We start from the raw sequence: 19,514 nt of genomic DNA on the forward strand, positions 1-19,514 counted from the left end.
CTTGCGTCTTGGAAAAATAATGAGCATAGACTTCTAAAAGAAAAAAAAAAGAGAGAGACACAACCATCCTCATAGCTACCCCCTCGTTCAAGTCTGACTGCGTTTCTCTTTTCATCACCACAGTGCAGACGTAATGCGCCTGTAAAAGTGTGTGGTAGCAGTGGGTGATATGTGGCATATATGTGCAAAAGACAACAGTGTGGCACCAAAGTAAATTTACTTTGTTAGAAACAATGCAGTATGATGTCAACGCCAACACAAAATGTTAAGCTTCCAGAGGGCTAATGTGAATTGTGACATCATGCAAACGATTCTTTGTGGCCATTGGCGTAACCATGCCCCTAAGAGTCAAAGGTCATGGGATCATTGGTCAGGTGCAAAAAAAAAAAAAAGAACATTTTCTGGTCTTTGAGCACTGATGTGACATTCCTCAACTGAAATGATGTCAAATGTTTGAAGAAGTTTGAGTTTCCCATTGCCTCAGCTTTTCAACCTCTGTATACTTTCAGAACTAAAGCCAAGGGCTTGGTACAGATCCTGCAATTGGCTCAACGCTGGTACTTTTTCGAACATTTTTTGGCTTAAAAATCATGTCTGCACTAAAAAGTGAGGGAATTCTTGTTTACTATTTAATTCGTTACAGATTTTAGTGTCTACGATTCAAATCAGAATCCATTGGCATTGCACAAAATGCCGTGGCCAAAAATCTCACTCATTGATTCGTTTGTGAATAGACGTTTTGGCATACCCCTAACCAAAAATGTATGTGTTCCAGCTTGTTTTCCGGTGGATTTTATGCATCGTCGTTGTGTCTTTAAAATAATAACTTTGCCTTGATAGTCTTTAAGGCTTCATGTGAACAAAAATTCAAAGTCACAGTGTTTTAACTTTTGCAGAAATGTCAGTTTTAATACAGTGGTACATGTAAAAAGTCAACGTAACAATAATCACAAGCATAACATTCGTAATAATTTCTGAGAGGTGACGCAGTATGAATGCAGCATTCATTCATCATTTTTTTCGGCATTCATCTTTGTATTATACTGCACTTGACCACCAAGGTATAGTACGTACAAAGAAGGATAATTAATGTCCGCTAAATTGAAGAAAACAATCTGTCAAACCTTTAATTTTTCTCAAGGATTAATTATAGAGTGCAATCTTTAGGCCGGTTAGAATGGATTAGTTAATTATGTCAGTTGATTTGATTGGGGAAAGGCAACTCGATATACAGGACTATATCTGAGAGCCCCATTTTTGTTTTATATTTAGAATTCTAATCTGCAATGGTGTGGAACCACAGCATTGTCAAATTACATTTAGACAAACAGAACATTATTGTGTTTGCAGCTGTACAAATCCACGTTAGTCTCCTAGTTAGATTTGGTGTCTTGTTTTTCTTTGGCATCGTGCTGGGAATTTTCCATTATAAAAAGTTTCCGTGTTTACTCTTGTTGTGAATGTGATTGTGTGGCATATACCTCCCAGCAGTTTTGTACTTAGCGCCAATAAACAGCTGCTCGTTACTGAACAAAACTGTGTGTGGATGTGTGTGCATGTGTGTTGCCAGGCAGGTGTAACTCCTTTGTTAGTCAATTACTTAGAAGCCACATATCACCCTTTTTCCTCTTCACTTCCATGTTCCCTTGATCCATCTCAATCATGGCTTCCAATCTGTGACACAGTAGACTGAATGATTCAGTCTAATCCAATCACGGCAGCCGTTTCCCTCTTTAGCACCGCTGACTCACCTCATTGAACCATTGCAACCGATTGTTCACGTCAGTCGGGCTTCAACCTGGCTGCTTTACAATTCCTATTCATTCAACTTTTGTTTTGCCTATGAAAATTGGACAAATAATACCTACACCATGAGAGCTAAAGTACTGTATGCGGCGCAGATTGTGACTTCATATTTGGTGATTAGGCTTATTTAGCTGCTTTTGAGAATCGTTGCTAGGGGAACGAGCTGTGCTTGGTGATGTTTGGTGGTGTTCTTTTAAGTTGCGCTCAATCGTTTCAAATGTCAAATTCAACCATGTCATCTACCGATACTTAGAACCCCCGCCCCCAATTTATGGTCCATCACCTTACATCTCTAATTTGTTCTGTTTGGCCTTCCCTAAGCATATGTCCTCTCCAGTGATCAGAGCACACTTACATAACAGGCCTCTGACAAAGCCGGTTCCTATTGGCTGTATATGCTACTAACGATCTGTGCTTGAGCACCCATGTTTTTTATTACTATGGACCTGCTTTCATGGCTGGTGACAAACAAACCTTGACACATGGTTTCAGGGCAGTAAGCACATGGAGGACTGTATATTTTGTAATCAACAAACTCCTAAAATGTCATGCCCACCCTAGAATCCCAATGGGCATCATTCCTATTGTGTTAGGAAGAAAATAAGAACACAAGAAAAGCCAACCTGTATTTAGGTATGGTTAGAGGCACTTTAATTAGTGGCGGGTGTGTCCTGGCTTCCACTTATTATGAGTTGGAATGTTATCAATTAATTCTGAACGCAAACTCTTAAATTGAATGTCATGACAGAATCTTACCTTTGAAGAATTGGATGCATTTTTGTGGTTGTGAATCTCAAACTGAAAACCCCGCCTCTCACCGTGTGGCTGCCGCGCCCCCTTCCTGACATCGTTCCGAAGCCGAATGGCACCTCGAAACAACAACAGCGAAAAAAGCTCTTGTTATTTCAATTAGTAATGGCAGTGAAAGAATAAGCCAACATCAGGCATTTTACTGATGTTGAAATGAGTTGCAGTTGCCAACAAAGTGAAATGAAAATTCCTTTTCAGAATAAGTATGTCTAACTAAGAAAAAAGTTCAAATGTTTTGGCTAACCAACAAACCGCAAAGAGAAGAATGGGTTAAACATCCACGCACCTCTACGCATGCACATTCACACATTACAGTCCCCGTCGCCCCTCAAACATCATTTATGTCTGCGGCTGTGGTCATCGCCCGGTGATGGGTGTCGTGAAATACAATATGGCCATGCGGTATTTGGCACTCCTGTGTTTTGGGGTAATTCACATCCTGGCACCGTTTGACCAAGAGGTTTTGGTAATGCTGCGGAAGTGGTGCAAGCACAAATACCAGGGTACCAATGATGTCATTTCCCAACGATGAAGTAATCCTTCATTAGCGCTGCTTGAACAGATGTTTATTTCTGTGAAGCTTTGTCCATTCATTTTTCCTCTCTTGCTAACTTCACAGGGCCTGTATGTGTTTGCGGTCTACTTTGTCATGCGCAACCAGCTGTGTTGGCCGGCAAAAGCCACTTACAACGTGGAAATGAGTGGCCATGATGGTTCGGATTCCACCTATCAGGGTGGGGGACTTACCACCGTTGGGGCTGACATCAACAAATCAACACAAAACCTCATTAGCGCCATGGAAGAGGTATCACACAATACGCTTGCATGCGGATACAAACACACACACACACACATGCAAATCCAAGTAATGATATGTGTTTCTTTGAGACTTTATCAACTTGTAATGGTAGAGATGTTTCATTCTGGGATGCTGCTCAACCTCCAATTTTGAATCAATATAATCGAACAAATCCACTCATCTATTTTCTTTTATGCTTGGGAGTGATGTAAGCGCATAGATGCTTCTTCATGGTAGAGATTAGTGAGTTTACAGAAAAGGAAAGCCATATGGTTGTTTTAAATACACAAGGTGTAATTCTCTCGAGTATATGTACAGGTCGACCTCACTTATTCATCCACCCTCCTATTTTACTGCGATTTGGGTAAATTTGACAAAAAACGCGATCATAAGTCTACCCCAGACTGTAGTGGTTATATAGATCATGGCTGTACAATACAAAACACATGCTGTGTGTTATTAAAATGCCAAAACAGCTCTACATTTAGAGGCATTTCTACGTCTTATAGCGAATGACATACTGTTGCAGTTATTGGGGGGGGCGGAAATGAGACAAGACTGCGAGGCAATCTACAGTATGCATGCGCGTATGCTTGAAATGATGGCGTAACAATAAAAGTTTCAATGCTTTATTTTTTTGACAGCTGAATATATGCGGTTATGAGTCCCCCCCCCCCCCCAAATATGGGGTTTGAAAATGAGGGGGGGAAAAAACTAGACTTGTACTCAAAGAAATGCGGTAAATATTGTAATTCAGTCCTTTACTTTCACCACAGAAGCTATTTTATCAGGTTCCTAACTTTGCAGTTAAGCGATTCCATTGTAATTATAAATCACTCATGCCTTCTGCTTCGAGACATGTTCTAAATATAAACAAAAACCTAACATGAATAGACTTCCTGTTTTCAACCCAATTCATGCGCTGGTTATGACTGTACTGTTGTCCCGCCCATGATAAAAAGATCAACATGGCAATCCATCCTAATGATTATTAATAGCTATTCCAATCAAACCTCCTCTATTTTAGTCATTTTACCACAAAATAACATAAAAAACGTGAGTCAGTTGATCTCTCAAATTGTCATCATAATTGGTGTGACTATCTCTTGACTCAAACAAGTGCAGTGGCCGCACCTTCCTCCTCTCCTTTCTCAGGGTCCCCCTTATCCCAGGCCCTCGTTCCCATGTCTCCAGGTGCCCACATCTGCTCCTCCTTCACATATTTCTCCCATCAGCTGAGCGTGCTGTACCGCACAAGGCGCATTCATGCCACAGTCTGATTCACATTATGGAACATCGAGCTGGGTAAACAGTCAAATAGTCATCGGCCTTTCATCTTGTACAACTTCACTCGTACAAGCGGTCTGTCGGAGCCACACACGCACAGAGTGTTTTTGCGTACACACGCAGGCACCCGTCGCTCTGTATCCTCAACCCTGTCTCTGGAGAATACCCTATAAGGAAGAGTGAGAGCGTTAGAAGTCTCTCCACTGCCGGGAATCCGCTAATCCTGTTTTATTCATGAGAGCACACTCCTGCCTCTTCAGGATTTAGCTTCAGCCCGCTGAGAGCGACAAGAGTCCTGCACCACTTCAAGACAATGACTGCACACAGGTGTTTCTCATCTTGGAAATCAATTGCGGCGAAATGAAAAAAAAGAAAAAACAGAACAAATTAAAAAGTTTCAGTCTCATCTTGAATGCAATTTGATGCACTGCACCTGACGAACATGACCCCAAACGAGGCGGGATGAATTCAATGTGTATAATTCAATGTGCGCAAATGAGCACGCGAAAGCATATTTTTATGCTGAGCTAAAGTTATAGCGGGTCTCCACTTTAACTTTGAACTTTTTCCCTTTGTCACACCACACAGCTTTTTAGCTCAAGATAAGTCATGATATGATATTTATAAAATATTTGACCCTACAACAAGCAGTGGCGGGCAAAGTTCAATAGAAGAAGTTTAGCTTTTACATGAACGTCATTTGGTTCACCGCAGAGGGGCTGTGATGGTCCTCCAGTGAAGCGTTTCCCTCCGAGGGGTACCTAAGCTCATTGCAGGAGATTATGTTTTCTGCATTTTGCTGTGAAATTAATATGAAGTGGAAAATGGAGCGAACCCGGCCAAGTACAAATTAATGGAAGAGTGGTAAAGAGGAGCAATCTAAAAGCACAATCATTGTGTTATTGCTTCTATTTGTTGTACCAAAAGTAATTCATAAGAACAACTAATTACAGCTGGTCTGAAAAGAGTCCATTGATACACCGTGTTACATTTTATTTTTCATCATTTCTTTGCTAATGACAATTTTGCATTCATTGTGCAAACTCCAAATTCCATGAACTGTGATAGGGAGTATGCATTTTCTTTATGTAAATGAAGGCAGCAGAACAGCAGAGGCCCTCTCTTCTAAGTTGGACACCCGGGTATTGTAGACAATGATGCGGACGGAGGAAGGCAACCTGCAGGGCGTGGTGATATGGAGGAGGTTAGACAAGTTTATGGATGGCCGTAAAAGGCAAGCTGAGTATTCTCTTAAGTCCGAATGAGTTCTTGTCAAGCCCTCCCATCGATAGGCGACAGTTCCGAGGTGTAGTGTGCCATTTTCCTAAGGTCATTTGAGATAACAAGAGAAAATTAATAGATGGATTCCTGTTAAAACTTGAATGTACTTTTCCTGGTATAATACATTAGCTACCCCCAAAAAATCCAAGTTGATGACTCAGACTTTTATGACTCTCCATAAGACTCGCCCGTTTTGTCTCGCGCTTGAGTTATCTGCTGGTTTTTTAACCCTGGAAATGTCACCCATGTGACCTCCCTTTCACCCCATGAACTCACTGTGGCCTTGTTCTTAACCCTTAAGGGTGCTTGTACTCTGGCTGACCCAAACTCATCACAGAAACATGACGGCTCCACTGGCGCGTTGTGTGTGCGTGAGCGTTAAATGAGTGTCACCTTGTAATGGTGTCATATTCCTCTTTTTTTTTTGGGCCGTCGAATCGATAAGTGACGCAAAGTTGCTGCCAAATGACAAGAATTTTATCAAACCTGCCTGATGATTTTTTGCCAGGTGTCGGCAGACTGGGAGCCCGAGGCGCTGAGGACCGGTACTCGGCCCGCGAATGGTTTCAAGCCCAGTCCTGTGATGGGGGCATACCCTGCCGAGGGCGGCTTCATCAACACCAACTTGGTCTCTGCGGACGAGGAGTCCCAGGAGTTTGATGACCTCATATTTGCCTTAAAAACTGGTGAGCGGACATGTGCGAGAGATAGCGCGCACACACATACACACACACACACACACACACACACACACACACACGCCAAACTCAAAAGCTAAGTCTTAACACTCAAAAAGTGTGGACAAGCACGGCCAAAAATAGTTCCCCATAAGGTGGTAAGAACACAGAATATGAGCCCCACATTTTAGCAAAAATAAAAACACACATGTACACACATTTTTTTTTATTTATTCATTCATTCATTCATTTCAAACAATGATTCTTTTTTTTCATATGTATTTTTTTTATTTTATGCATTTATAGGTGCTTTTTTTCACCAAATACCACTTCAAAAAACTCTCCAAATGCTCTATCGTGACTATTTTTTTCCTTTTTTTTTTTTAAAATAAATGCAGTTCAACACAAAAAGTTGAAACCACCATATCACTTTGCTCAAATTGACTGCAGTCAAGTGATGGAACGTGAATGGAGTTTTCAACACTTCTTAATCATACAAATTCTGGCAAAAGCAAAGTGTAAACAGGTTGCAAGTCCAACAAACACCCTCATATTAAATCATGACTGACCCAGTGCTTCTCAAATGAAAGTACTGGTACCCCTGAAGGCACGTCAGGAAATAGGTGAAATTTTAACTGGATTTCGCCAGGTTTAAGGAAATCTAATGTGATGATTTATAAAGTCCCTACATTAACAGTACATTTATATTATCAAATTAATAGCAAATTAATTGGAACGCAGAGCAACATATTGCTAAATTGTGTTATAGTGACTCCTTTGCAAAACAATGCATGCCTTTATTTTCTTAAGTTTTATACAGATGCACATTGTCATTAGTGTGGCAATTTTTCAGCAAACTTAAAATCTGAAAAGCTTAAAATTTTGGTTTAGACGTTTATATTTCAGTTTTGTACTCATCTTCGCCTCGGTATGTGGCACAATGACAAAAGACAGAGGAAAAATTCATTTTATATTTCCAAATGTATGAAAATCGCATCATAGTCAAATAACTATGCTAACAAACGAGAAGAAACATCGCCCGCCGTCATGCCACCCGGACAAACCGGTTTAGTGTCTCTGTATTCTGTATATGTGTTTGACACATAGACCACACTGTAGTGTTCCCACATAAGGGAATGACGGAACGAATGTACTCAGCCTCTAAAATAAAAGCAACAGCCACAACTTCACAAAGATCACGCTGTCCCGGACGTATACACTTATCAATCGGTGTGTTATGGTCCTTGTTCTTTACAGGGGTGGACAGCTGTACTGCATCATGCTGCAAGGTCTATTTGATTTTATTTTGCTTCTCATTTACCAACAGTACATCAGAGGGCTGAATATTTGGCAAATACTGTACACAGGACATTTCCAGGTTGTTCCTTATAATAGGTAGACGCCATTAGCTGTTTAATACAGCTTGTCAGTCAACATGGTTTCCATTTGAGTCATGCATGCAATTCTTAAGCAAAGATAATGTCATGTTAATTAAAGAAGTAACTCCCTTACTCCTCTCATTGAACTATCTGCAGAAATAGACTTCTATGCAAACCACATGTCATCATCCTGAAATAATGGCCTGAGTCATTTTCCCTATCTAGAATCCTCAAACAAACACTGAATACCAATTTATTTGGGGGGATAGTCAAGATCATGATGAGATGATTTTAGAGGGGAAAAAAGGACTTAGGCCATTATGTTCGGAGGGGTGTTGATGTATACCGTACACCACATGGCATTGTACAAGTATTAGATCCCGTAACTCCTGTAATTCCATATGATACTGTATGTAGCTCGTTGTAATTAGTAGAAAACAGAAAAATGTTTTATTATATTGAATCATTAGTGAATTGTGCAAATGCCCGATTAATATTAAATAGTTTGTATTCGGGCATTAAATAGGCTGTATTCAGGCATATGCAGTCATTTCTTTCTAAATTCCCCTCAGTGATACGAAGCAATTGTTCAAATAGCATCTGTCAATGGTTACAAACCAGTGAGATACTACACGAACTTGTGCGTTGAGGCCTGACATTCAGCCGAGAATTTTGACCTCGCCCCTCTGCCACATGTCACTGAACTTTTCACCCGTTTCAAGACCAGCCGAGCGAGGCTGTCGGCTGGAAAAATAATTGTCTAATCACAATTACATAAGTGAGCGAGGTCGGGGATTCAAGCCCAGTAATGAGGCTGTTCACACACTTCATTTGCTTGTGAGCCATTAAACGCGCTCGTCTAGTCAGCATACGGTAAAACTGAGGGCTGATCATTAACATGCTGCTTTTACTGTGAAAGCGAAGCATTTTCTTATCATCCCTGACTGACATGCACACACAGCATGGAGCGTGAGGATGGCATGCGACGCATTTTCGTGCTTAAAGAATACAATTCTCATTTGAGGTGATTGACAGACAGCTGGTAATCCCTCTCAGATTTCTTGAAAACATTCCAATGAATGTAATGTCATAAAAGAATCCGAATAATCTTGGTCTTCTCTCTGGGATCTTGCAAAAGTGAAATCGCTTAAAGATAGTTGGAAAGACTAAACTTAAGAAACAAGGTCAGAGGAAACAAATTTTTACCGTCCAAATACAAGCTGTAAAAAGAGTTCTGTTTTTTCTGAAATGCTTATTAATGATGAATTGTCCATTATTGTCAGACTATTTATCAATACATCTTGGAAAGAACAGTATTTCACCAGTTTACAAATCAAAGCATAGAGGATTTTCGGCATTGACCAGGGACATAGTTCGCCTATGAAAAAAGGAACAGTGTCTGGGATGAGATTACAATTTACTGAATGGTTAATGGAAAATGGACTTGCACTTGTATAGTGCTTTTCTACCTCTGGCACTAATGCACTTTACCTACTGATGATGCAGTATCAGGACCAACTGGGGGTTCAGTGTTTTGCTCAAGGACACTTCAATATGGTCACAATGGTCAGGGATCGAACTTACAGCCTCCCAGGCTGGGAGACGGCCACTGAAGCACCAGCTGTGTAATGACACCATTTTTTCCTGTGCCTTTGAAATGGTCTGGTTTCTGCTGCCGAATCTTGCATTGCTTGTCTCCATTCAGTTACAAATAAACCACAAAAGCTCAATGGGCCATTCTGGGAACGAACCTGCAATCAAAATTAGCATCACACTCTAACCAACCAAGTTCTGTTGTTAACCATTCAGAACACACCGATAGTGGTATATCACGTATATCAATTCTTGCTCACCTCTTGCAAGAAAAAAAAAAACTTATCTTTGATGGCCCGTACGGGGATCGAACCCGCGACCTTGGCGTTATTAGCACCACGCTCTAACCAACTGAGCTAACCGGCCATGTTGCGCCTGGTAACCACACACTATTACCGCTACGTCATACTGTGTATGACGGGGACAGAAATCATAGGCCTTCATGTGAAGATTGTGAGAGCGCTTCAGAAGTTTACTGCAGTGTACTTTAATCTTGTGTTAACCGTTCTCTACTCTGAGAAAATGTCTAAATATGTCTTTGGGGTTGACTGCGTAAGAGCAACACTACTAACACCTGTCCAATGCGTTTGCGTGTGTTTCAGGGAGCGGGCTTAACATGAGCGACAATGAGTCCATCCCTGGCAGTCAAGACGGGGGCAGCGTGAGCAGCTCCCAAATTGTGGAGCTAAGAAGGATCCCCATTGCTGACACACACCTCTAACACTGTTGGTCCTCACAACACAAGGCAGTATTTTTATACCACGATGACATGTATTTGCACTAATTTTTTTACGTGTTTTTTTTTTTTTAAGTAGAACATTTGTATGTAGGGCTTTGATATGATTTGTACTGCTTTTATAAGGATGTATGAACCTGAATCTGAATGTGGGAATAAATTAATGGATGCTGTTTGACTGAGAGGACATTTTGGACTTTTTGTAGCCGTCTACTAAAGGTGATAGAGCTTATCTAACATTGTTAATAAATATTATTCTGTTTATTTAATGTGGCTCTTTTTATTCCTCGAACAATGTAGGAGTCTATTGACTTTGACGGCAGACTTTAACTGGGAGTGGCAATAAACAGCTTCAAGCCTCTTTTTGATGAACTGTTCAATATTTGTCAAACTAAATTTGAATTGACTTTACTGACACTATTAACATAAGCATACAAAAACAGTTCATTTAAACACATTTTAAATTATGAAAATTTTAGTAATTGATCATCAGAAGAAAACGCAAGAGGGAAAAGAAAAATTAGGGCTGCCCAAGAGATTGTTATTAGTTGCAATAGATTGTGAATCACATTGATGACAGTTCCAATTGCATTTTGTCTCTGAACCACTGTAGTTTACATACCAAATGCGTTTTTATATATTTTGTATATTAATCATTTAGAAGTTAATCAGGTAGACAGAAATTGTACTGTAGTTGTGGACTGCCCTTTCTAAATTGTTATTAGGAGCAAAAAAATAAATAAATTGTAAAATCTACCACCTGAGGACACATGTTGCTTGTTTTTGCTCTAATCGGCTGATAGATTTTGGCAATGTTGCAAATAAACAGACAGAAGTGTGTCATTTGAAGAAGTGCAGAACCAAATAATTGAATTGTCTCTCCCCTTCATGAGCTCATGACCTCATTCTCCATCCTCAGGGGGAACGAGGTGAAACTGGAGGAGCAGCAGAAGGAAACTAATATTTATCGTAGGGAAGGACTCCTTAAATGATGAAAGGGGCCACCATTTTTCATCATTGCCAATGGGGGCCACATAGAGTGGAACCACGCATAAACAGATGTATGAGCAAAATGTCATTTAATACAGACAAACTACAGTCTCTGCCAGTCCGCAACCAGCAAAAAAAACTTACAGTGAAACTGACAAACTCTGAAATTTATTGGGATTTTTTTGGTGTGTGTGAAGCAAAAACGATTCTCAAAAAAATGGAATGTGTCCAATGTCTTTTTTCCCTGAAATAATCGATTATTGGGGGGGGGGGGTTAAACTCATTTTTGCTCAGGAGCCTCATGGAGAAAAAACACTGATATAGCAGACAATTTTGGTAGAAAAGTTTGCTTTTTACTTTTAGTGTGCATTTGTTTCGTTTCAACATGTCTTTTATTCTTCTCGAGTTTTTCAAGCGTTTTGTTTTCGCTTCTTTCGTTTCTGGCTCATTGTTCCCTGATTGTGTATTATTTGACTTGCCACTGATACTAAAAAAAATGTGCGGGGTTTACTTTGCTTCGGGCATAAAGATAGCCCTTTTTTAGTACGTATTGTACAAGGGGGTGGGGTTAAAAAACTAACTTAGCATGAACTTAAGATAGACTTATGTAGCTTTGCTAGCTAAAACTTATTTTACCTCACTCATTCCTCACTGCTTTATCCCTGCTGTGGGCAAATAACTTTCTGATATCCATCTCGGAGTTACACTTTGTCAGTTCAAAGTAATATTTTTAACACGATGTCAGCTAAACTTACCAACCAACGATTCTCATCACCTACTTCTCCATCCCACGTACGTTCATGACAGTTTTTAACACTTTCATAAAATTGGGGCAAAAACACAACTAGAAATTGAGTCTGAGTGCGGGATTGCTGAATGGAAAGAAAAAAACATAGACTCTTGTGGAACGATATCAAATTATATGATATCATCACAGTTACGCAACTAATGGAATGATAGTGGTGAAAAATGTGGCATAATATTGAATGATATGGAATGGAGGAGTGATATTGAGTGATGTGGAGGGATATTGAACGATTATATGTACAGTATACCATATAACAACAATAACAATAGTTCATATCATTCTTGATATGGAATGATTGTGAATGGTAACTAAGTGAATCTGTTGTTGAATGTGTCATTGGAAATGTAAGGAAAACCGGGGTGAAAAATGAGGAATTGTAGGAAAACTGTCTCTTTTTGGGATTGAGATTGTGTTTGCATTCAATCCCTTCTGAATGCTATCAAGTGTAGCTTGCCTGACACTCAGTGAGTCTCACAGCATGACTACAGGGTCAGCAAAGCCTTCCATTGAGAAGTGTATATATTAATATTTTTTCAGAAGAGTGAAGCAGAATTGAGCAGATGTCATCAAGATAGTGGGTTCCTGTTCATTTTAAAATTGCTGATTGATCTGAATCTCATAAACTGCCACAACTGCTGCCTACACAACCATTGCAGTGTGTTTTATTAGTGTTACATCAGGAGCTGCGACGCGCACGTTCTTATCTCACGCTGACAGTCGGCTGCTTGATAAGGACCTGGGGTTCCTGAAGTTCTTTTTAAGCAGAGACTTCATCTCTGCTCGAATCTAATGGATATTAACAGTCCCTTCATTCTGTTTAAAATTTTTAAAAAAATCTCTTTTTTTTCACATTTTATTGCGCTCCAATATGAGCTGTATCAAAAATCCACTTACCGAGCATTGTATTTGTCAAAGCATATTCTTTGATATAGATCTTTAATGTAGGTTGTGTAGGTGTTCTGAATATTGAGGTCATTGAGAGTATATTAGTGACAAGAATCGCAACTCTGTCATCACAAAAAAAAACCAAGATAGTGTCACATTTCAAATTCAACCACTGGGTGTAAGAGTTTGAAACATGATGATCATCTATTGTTTTCGAATGACACAGTTCTACGTTTGTGACGTTTTGTGTCACAATCAATCCGCCAGTGATTAATAGTCGTTTAGATTCTTCATGTTTGCTCCGTTTTGGCATCCCCGGCGTGACCTGCACAGAACATTGTGTGAGCAGCAGCAAAATCAATAACAGAGTGATGTGAGTGTAGCTGTATTGAATCATTCAATCGGCTTCCTGTGAGTTAAAAACTTGCACAAACCAGATTGGACCACTACGAGACTCGAATTCAAATGTGCAAGATAAGCTCGTGCGCATGACGTGAGCTTACAGCACCTATCCTTGCCCTTTTTTAAAACCAAAAAATGGAGACTGTGGCAAATGTGTTCGTCGATAGCATGTTACTTCTTTCAGAAAGTGCCGAGTGGTACGGAGGATTTGGCAATCTGTGTATTACACACATGACGTAAACTACATTCCCCATGCTGCTGACACTTTTGTCTAAAGGGCGAAAAAGGAAGGTGGAAAAAAAAACAAGGCTGCGGTTTCATTCTGCGAGCAAAGAGGGACTAAATTAGCATGTTAATCCGTGTTTGCCTTTCTGCTTTGGTGCTTTGCGGAGGTAACTAGAGCCAGAACCAAATCCGCATTGCTGGGTTGTAGAGCAAGACTGTCATCCCTCTTTTTTATTTGAGGTTGTTGAAAGGTGACGTGGCCTCTTGGCTCTTTAGCGTGCACTCAATCCAAAGGCCAGGCAGATAACAAAAACAAAAAAAAGGGGGGCCGTGATCCTACACTGCAGAAGCAGCAAGACACATGGTAGATAAAAAAATAATGAAAACAAAAATTTTGTGTAAAAGGGGCAGTGAAAAACTTTGAGATATATCCTATATTGTAATTATACAAAATCGCTGAAATTATAAAAACCTAATCATTTACTATATCCTCCGTTATCAAACATTGGAACAAAAATTTGATGCGTCTTTCTACTTCCATCATTAACTCATTCACTCCCAAAAATGTTTGTATAAGTCTTTACAGACATTCAATTCATTGTACGCAGTTACAGGTTTTTTGTTTTTTATCAAACATTTGCGTAAAGTAAAATCTGAATAAAGAACAATAGACACAAAATGTGTTCATGTGCTCATTTTAAGTTGTGCTCACTCCTTTGAAACATCTTTTTCCGTTGATGTCCTTGTGAGAAGTAAACACCTTAACGCCTAGAAAAAACGTTGTTATTTACATTGTTTTAAAGTGTGTTTCTTTCAGTAAAAGATTAGGTTTGCTATCTTTATTTTTGGCTTTTGGAAGTTTAAGCAAGAATGTCTGCATACGGAAATCAAGGAATAAAAGATACATGCATAATGAGGTACGAATTCTATTTTGTTTTAAATCATGTGTGGTGGAGTTTAAGTTTATGTAACACAACCTTTCACTTCGGCATCATGAAAGGTGTCTTGGCTGGTCCAACTGTATTACAAGCACTAAAGATAGCAACACTTCACCTCAATGTAATAATCAACATCAAAATGGACTTGAAGTTGTTAAAGGCAGGGTTTATTTTATGATGGCAAGCAAGCACCTGCACTTATATTTACATGTGCAATTTAGGGTCTTCAGGGAAGCCAATATTTTTGTTGCTGGTGGAATGAGGGTGGAGGCCTTAGTATTTGTAAAAAACACATGAACATATAAATAATACTCAGGGGCTTAGAGCTCGGATTCATATCCAGAACCTTACAATCTAAAACAATTGGGTCAAAACCAACAAAAAAGTATAAAGTGAACAAACGTTTTACTTGGGTCAATTTAGCCCATCATTCTGGACTGCAAGAAAACAAAGCTGAAAGTTGGCTCAAATTGACTCAAATAGAGAATCAATACATTGCACACTACATGCTGGCTCCAAGGCCGTTGTTTTGCATAAAGTGTTAAAATTAAGATGAAATGTATACATACACAACAATTCATGAGTGTTTTATGCAAACCTCCTGGCCTTTTTATTTTTATTAAAAAAAAAAAAAAAAACTGCATTGCTATTTCAGCTTTGTTTGACCCTAAATCAATTATATTAAAAAAAAAAAAAACATTTTTAGTCTGTCCTGTTTTGACCCAATGCGAACAGTTTTTGATTCAAACTGTTTTAAATTTTATATTTATAAATTACAGCTCAGTTGTATTCCTTTTTCTGCATTTAATCTTTTACAACTCTTTGTCATTAACTTACTCCACAGAAGGTAGGTTAACGACAGTGCAGTATACGACTTTTTTTTTTTTTAATTACTCGATGCAGAAAGTTTGAGAAGCTATACTTGAGAAGCATGCGACCGGCGCATGTTGTTGCCCCTCTCAGCTCTCACTCAACTCCAAGCTGAAACACGAGTCTGCAAAGTGAAAGACAAAACCCTCGTCCTAAGCAAACAGCCGTCTAGGGGACGGGGGTAATAGACACATCATGTCGGCAAATGACTTACACACAAACACACACTTGACTGTGTAGATGGCGGCACCACTAGCCCTCATATGTGTGTTCTGTGCATGCTTATGTGTATGTTCAAGCAAATCCTGGGATGTTCTTGCTTTTCGCTGCATGCACATCCAAAATGCAAAGCCTGCATACATGAATGCTGCATAACGTGTAACTGTTGGACAGTTGACACGGACCGCTCCTCGCTGATATTTTTAACCCCCGCCGCAGCCTGAAATAGTTGTGTTTGTACAGATAAGCTCTTAGACCAACAGGTTATTTTTTTAAATATTTTTTCAACCTGGAGGACCGTCGGTTGGACAAAGCCTCATTTGGCCTTTTCCCAACGTGCCTCGAGCAAGTAACCGCCCCTGCGAAAATAGTCGTCGCGGTCGTCAGTGAGGAACGACACCGTTGTTCTCATGAGATTTGCATCGATCGGCGATTCTGTCTTTTCAAATCTCATTAGAGCCTTATATAAGCAGCCATTATCACACATAGCAGTTAACAGACAACAGACCACTTGAAGGACTATGCAGCAGGGGGCGTGGGTTTGTCGCAGTGCCGTAAGAGGGGCACTAATGTGGAGCTCGGTGGGACGTCATGTGACCTTTCCAAAATGATGTCACAAGTAACCCATCAGACAGAGAAAGTCTCCACAGCACACTAGCTGTTTGTGTTTGAGCACAACCACACAAAACCAGTTCAATCCTGTAGCACCGAGAGACCTAATCATGTTAAACTATACACTAGCAGTCATTGTTGTACACCAGATTATGTGGGGTGATCATATGCGCTGCAAGGAGCACGTCTCCACAACAAAGTATTAGCTGTTATTAACAATAGAGCAGTTTTGACATGCAAATGCACAATTTAAAAAATTGTGCTTTGAGCAGCATAGTTTGTTTTTTCTCATTTGTTTGCTGTGTTATGTCATCCTTTTTTGTGACGTGCTGTCATAAAAAAAACATTTGGGCTTTATTTGTCAAAATGAGAAGGAAGGGACTGCAAAATTCTGAGTCAGTTACGCACAATGCAGGAACTCATAATCCAGCAGTCATTCAAGTGAGTCACGGAACCGGAGCAGACCAGTTTGGGTCAGACTTAAGGTCAGCCTTGATGACAGTGACATTTACGCGTCAACGAAAGAGAAGTGTTGTGTAGACATATCTTTTATTTTATTTTGCATCCCGCTGTCATTGGCATCTCATCGGTGTTTGAGCATCACTGCTTTTAGGTCATTTGTGGCTTTTATTAAATTGTCACTTGACACTATAATCGCCACAACAAGGACTGTTGCTAAGCAACAAGTTGTATGCAGCAACAATCTTCGAATGAGTTTGCATGCATGTCCGAGCGCTGCCTGGTGCCTCGACTGTTTGCGTGCGCGTGTTAGCCACCTGGTCGTGCCTTTGCTTTCAGCACAGCAGACAGCAGCTGTGCAGTCGGAGCAGGCTTGCTGTTGGTCCGGCCCAGAGGAGCAAAGGTTAAGGATGAGGGGGGGGAGTTGCTCACTGGTCCAGTCCTGTTTGGACGAGTGGAAAATGAGGGAACATGAGATGCTAGCATCTGAGCTTATCTGGCAACAAATTGAAGGTGGAGAAATTTGTCATCCAGTCAAATCCAGCAGTGAGGATTTAAACCTACTGTATGTAGTGCCACACTAGCAGCTAAGCTCTCATTAAAAATACAAATAGCTAAAGTGCGACATGGAAATGATTACACATAGCTTCAATTTAACGGGTGCCAACCAGTTCACTAGTCTCCAATACTGTTGTTATTGAATGCGCAAATTCAGATCCAGACTATGCATGTGTGCAAATGAACTTAAAATAAATGTACTTGTACTAAGAGGGCAAAACAGTTACAGTTGAAGCTGGAATCTATCACATTTGATGAGGTATGCACAAGGCCAGAGTGTTATGTTATTTTGGAAGTAGGTTATCACCTTGAGGCAGTTACGGGAATCTGGGTTAGTGAGGGCTGGTCCACGTGAGCTGCTTTGAAACATCATGTGATGTTTTATCAAGCCCACTGGTATAATATAAACACTGACTTTTTCATCTCTAGTAGACAAAAAAGTGAGAGCAAAGTTTAATTTAAATGATTAATTCAGCCACTTACTGTTAATGCAAATGAATAGAATAGAATAGAATAGAATAGAATAGAATAGAATAGAATAGAATAGAATAGAATAGAATAGATGGTGTGGAGGTACATACTCTGGCTTGAGATTCTAACAGAATCTAAAATCAGTGAAGAGCAATGTGTTCTTCACTGGGATAGCTGCATTTAGTATTTTTGAAATAATTTTGTGTGGCTCGTTTACTGATTAGATGACATTTACGGAGGAAATCAAATCTAATCAAGTTTTGCAAGTACAGTATATCTACACAGTTGAGATTTGAAGTCAAGAACCTCAGACGTATGACGCAGAAGCACAAGCTCACCGCGCAGGCAATATTAGGAACACCCATCCAGCTATTTTCTATACCGCTTGATCTAATTGGTGTCTATGGTGATCTGGAGCCTGTTCCAGCTGGTTTTGGAAGAGTGCCTCCCTTTAGTGGCGGCCATCCAATCACAGGCCAAACAATCATTGACCTTCACATTCCCCACTTTGGACCGTCACAAACTAACCTCTAACGTAAACTTCACAAAGAAGACCGGAGATAAGATTTAAATCCTGAAAATAAGGATGGTGATGCAGACATCCTACCGTTACTGCACTGTGTTGCCAGGGTACATTAGTGTACTGCGTGTTGTTGACTAAATGTTTGAACATAATCCCTGCTGCGAGTTAATTGTGTAGACTGGCTGGAAAGAATGCGTATGTAATAAGGCGTGGACACATTTGAGTAGAGCAACAGTATTAAATGTGTAGACATCAGAAGGTTGGCATGGTTTGCCCAGAGATTGGGCTTCTGCAGACTGGCTGTTTGAAGTAGACGGCTAACATAGCGAGGCGTGACTAGAGAGCGCCCCACACACACGCGCACACACGCACACACACTCACACACACTCACACACACTCACACACACGCACCTGTTGTTTTTCAAGAGTGAAAGCCACACAGAAGGGAGGTCAAAGCTGAGGGGGGTTTGGGTGCTCTTTGCAGCCTGTGACTCAGTAGAATTTGGCGGTGGGGGGGATCGGGAAAGAGGTTGTGAGTCAGCCCGAGCTATTAAAAGGAAGCTGAGGGTAAAATAAGATGCGTAGTGAAACAGCAAACCTCCATCTGGCATGCGGAGCCCTTGGAACACGTCGAAAGGTGACCAAGGACTTTTGGCAATTTTTGAGACAGAGGGTTGCATAAATGCTCATCGAGTGTCAACTCGCAAAGCCGTCCAACACATCTCAGCAACATTTGCCATATTAATGCAATCATCATCCCAACTATTTCCTTATGCAGCAACGCACGGTCACCCCGCCCCCACAGCCGGCACCCTTTAGTGTGCATCCAATTCCTGGGTGACATAACCTGAAAGAATGTGTCTCTCCATTCCTGGCCTTCAGCTCCGCAAATAGACTAGACATGCAGCATTTGTGGAGCGTATCTATGTAGTCAAATGGTTATCACACAGCGATGCTAAGTTATTATTGTATGCGATGGGAGGTGTTTGTAATGTTCAAAACTGCGTGTTATATGGCACAGTTCTTTCAGCGTGAAATCGAAGAGTCAGAAGCCGTTGAAACTATCCCACTCACCTCAAAAAGTTCAGATTTCCTTTTCAACTTCAGATTCATTCATTTAAGTAGATGTTAGTCTGTTTTATTTATTTTTTTCTATTTTGTCTTTGTCCTGATTTTTATATATAT

General features: G+C 40.3%; 1 protein-coding gene and 1 non-coding gene across 3 annotated transcripts in view; one reads left to right on the forward strand and one right to left on the reverse strand.

Moving 5' to 3' along the window:
* The window catches only part of adgrv1 (adhesion G protein-coupled receptor V1), a 76,152-nt gene extending 65,515 nt beyond the window's left edge, over window positions 1-10,637 (forward strand). For both annotated transcript variants that reach the window (XM_088424697.1, XM_088424698.1), the window contains exons 83-85: window positions 3,236-3,421; window positions 6,492-6,669; window positions 10,235-10,637. In XM_088424697.1, the coding sequence (XP_088280823.1) occupies window positions 3,236-3,421; window positions 6,492-6,669; window positions 10,235-10,353 (483 nt within the window). In that variant the 3' untranslated portion in view covers window positions 10,354-10,637. The remainder of the gene's footprint in view (window positions 1-3,235; window positions 3,422-6,491; window positions 6,670-10,234) is intronic.
* Window positions 9,925-9,998, reverse strand: trnai-aau (transfer RNA isoleucine (anticodon AAU)). Its single transcript has one exon. It is a non-coding gene; the product is annotated as a tRNA-Ile (tRNA).
* Window positions 10,638-19,514: the final 8,877 nt, after the last annotated feature.

The sequence above is a fragment of the Hippichthys cyanospilos genome, chromosome 1, assembly GCF_059441005.1.
Source record: "Hippichthys cyanospilos isolate Australia breed blue-spotted pipefish chromosome 1, RoL_Hcya_1.0, whole genome shotgun sequence".
NCBI lineage: Eukaryota > Metazoa > Chordata > Actinopteri > Syngnathiformes > Syngnathidae > Hippichthys > Hippichthys cyanospilos.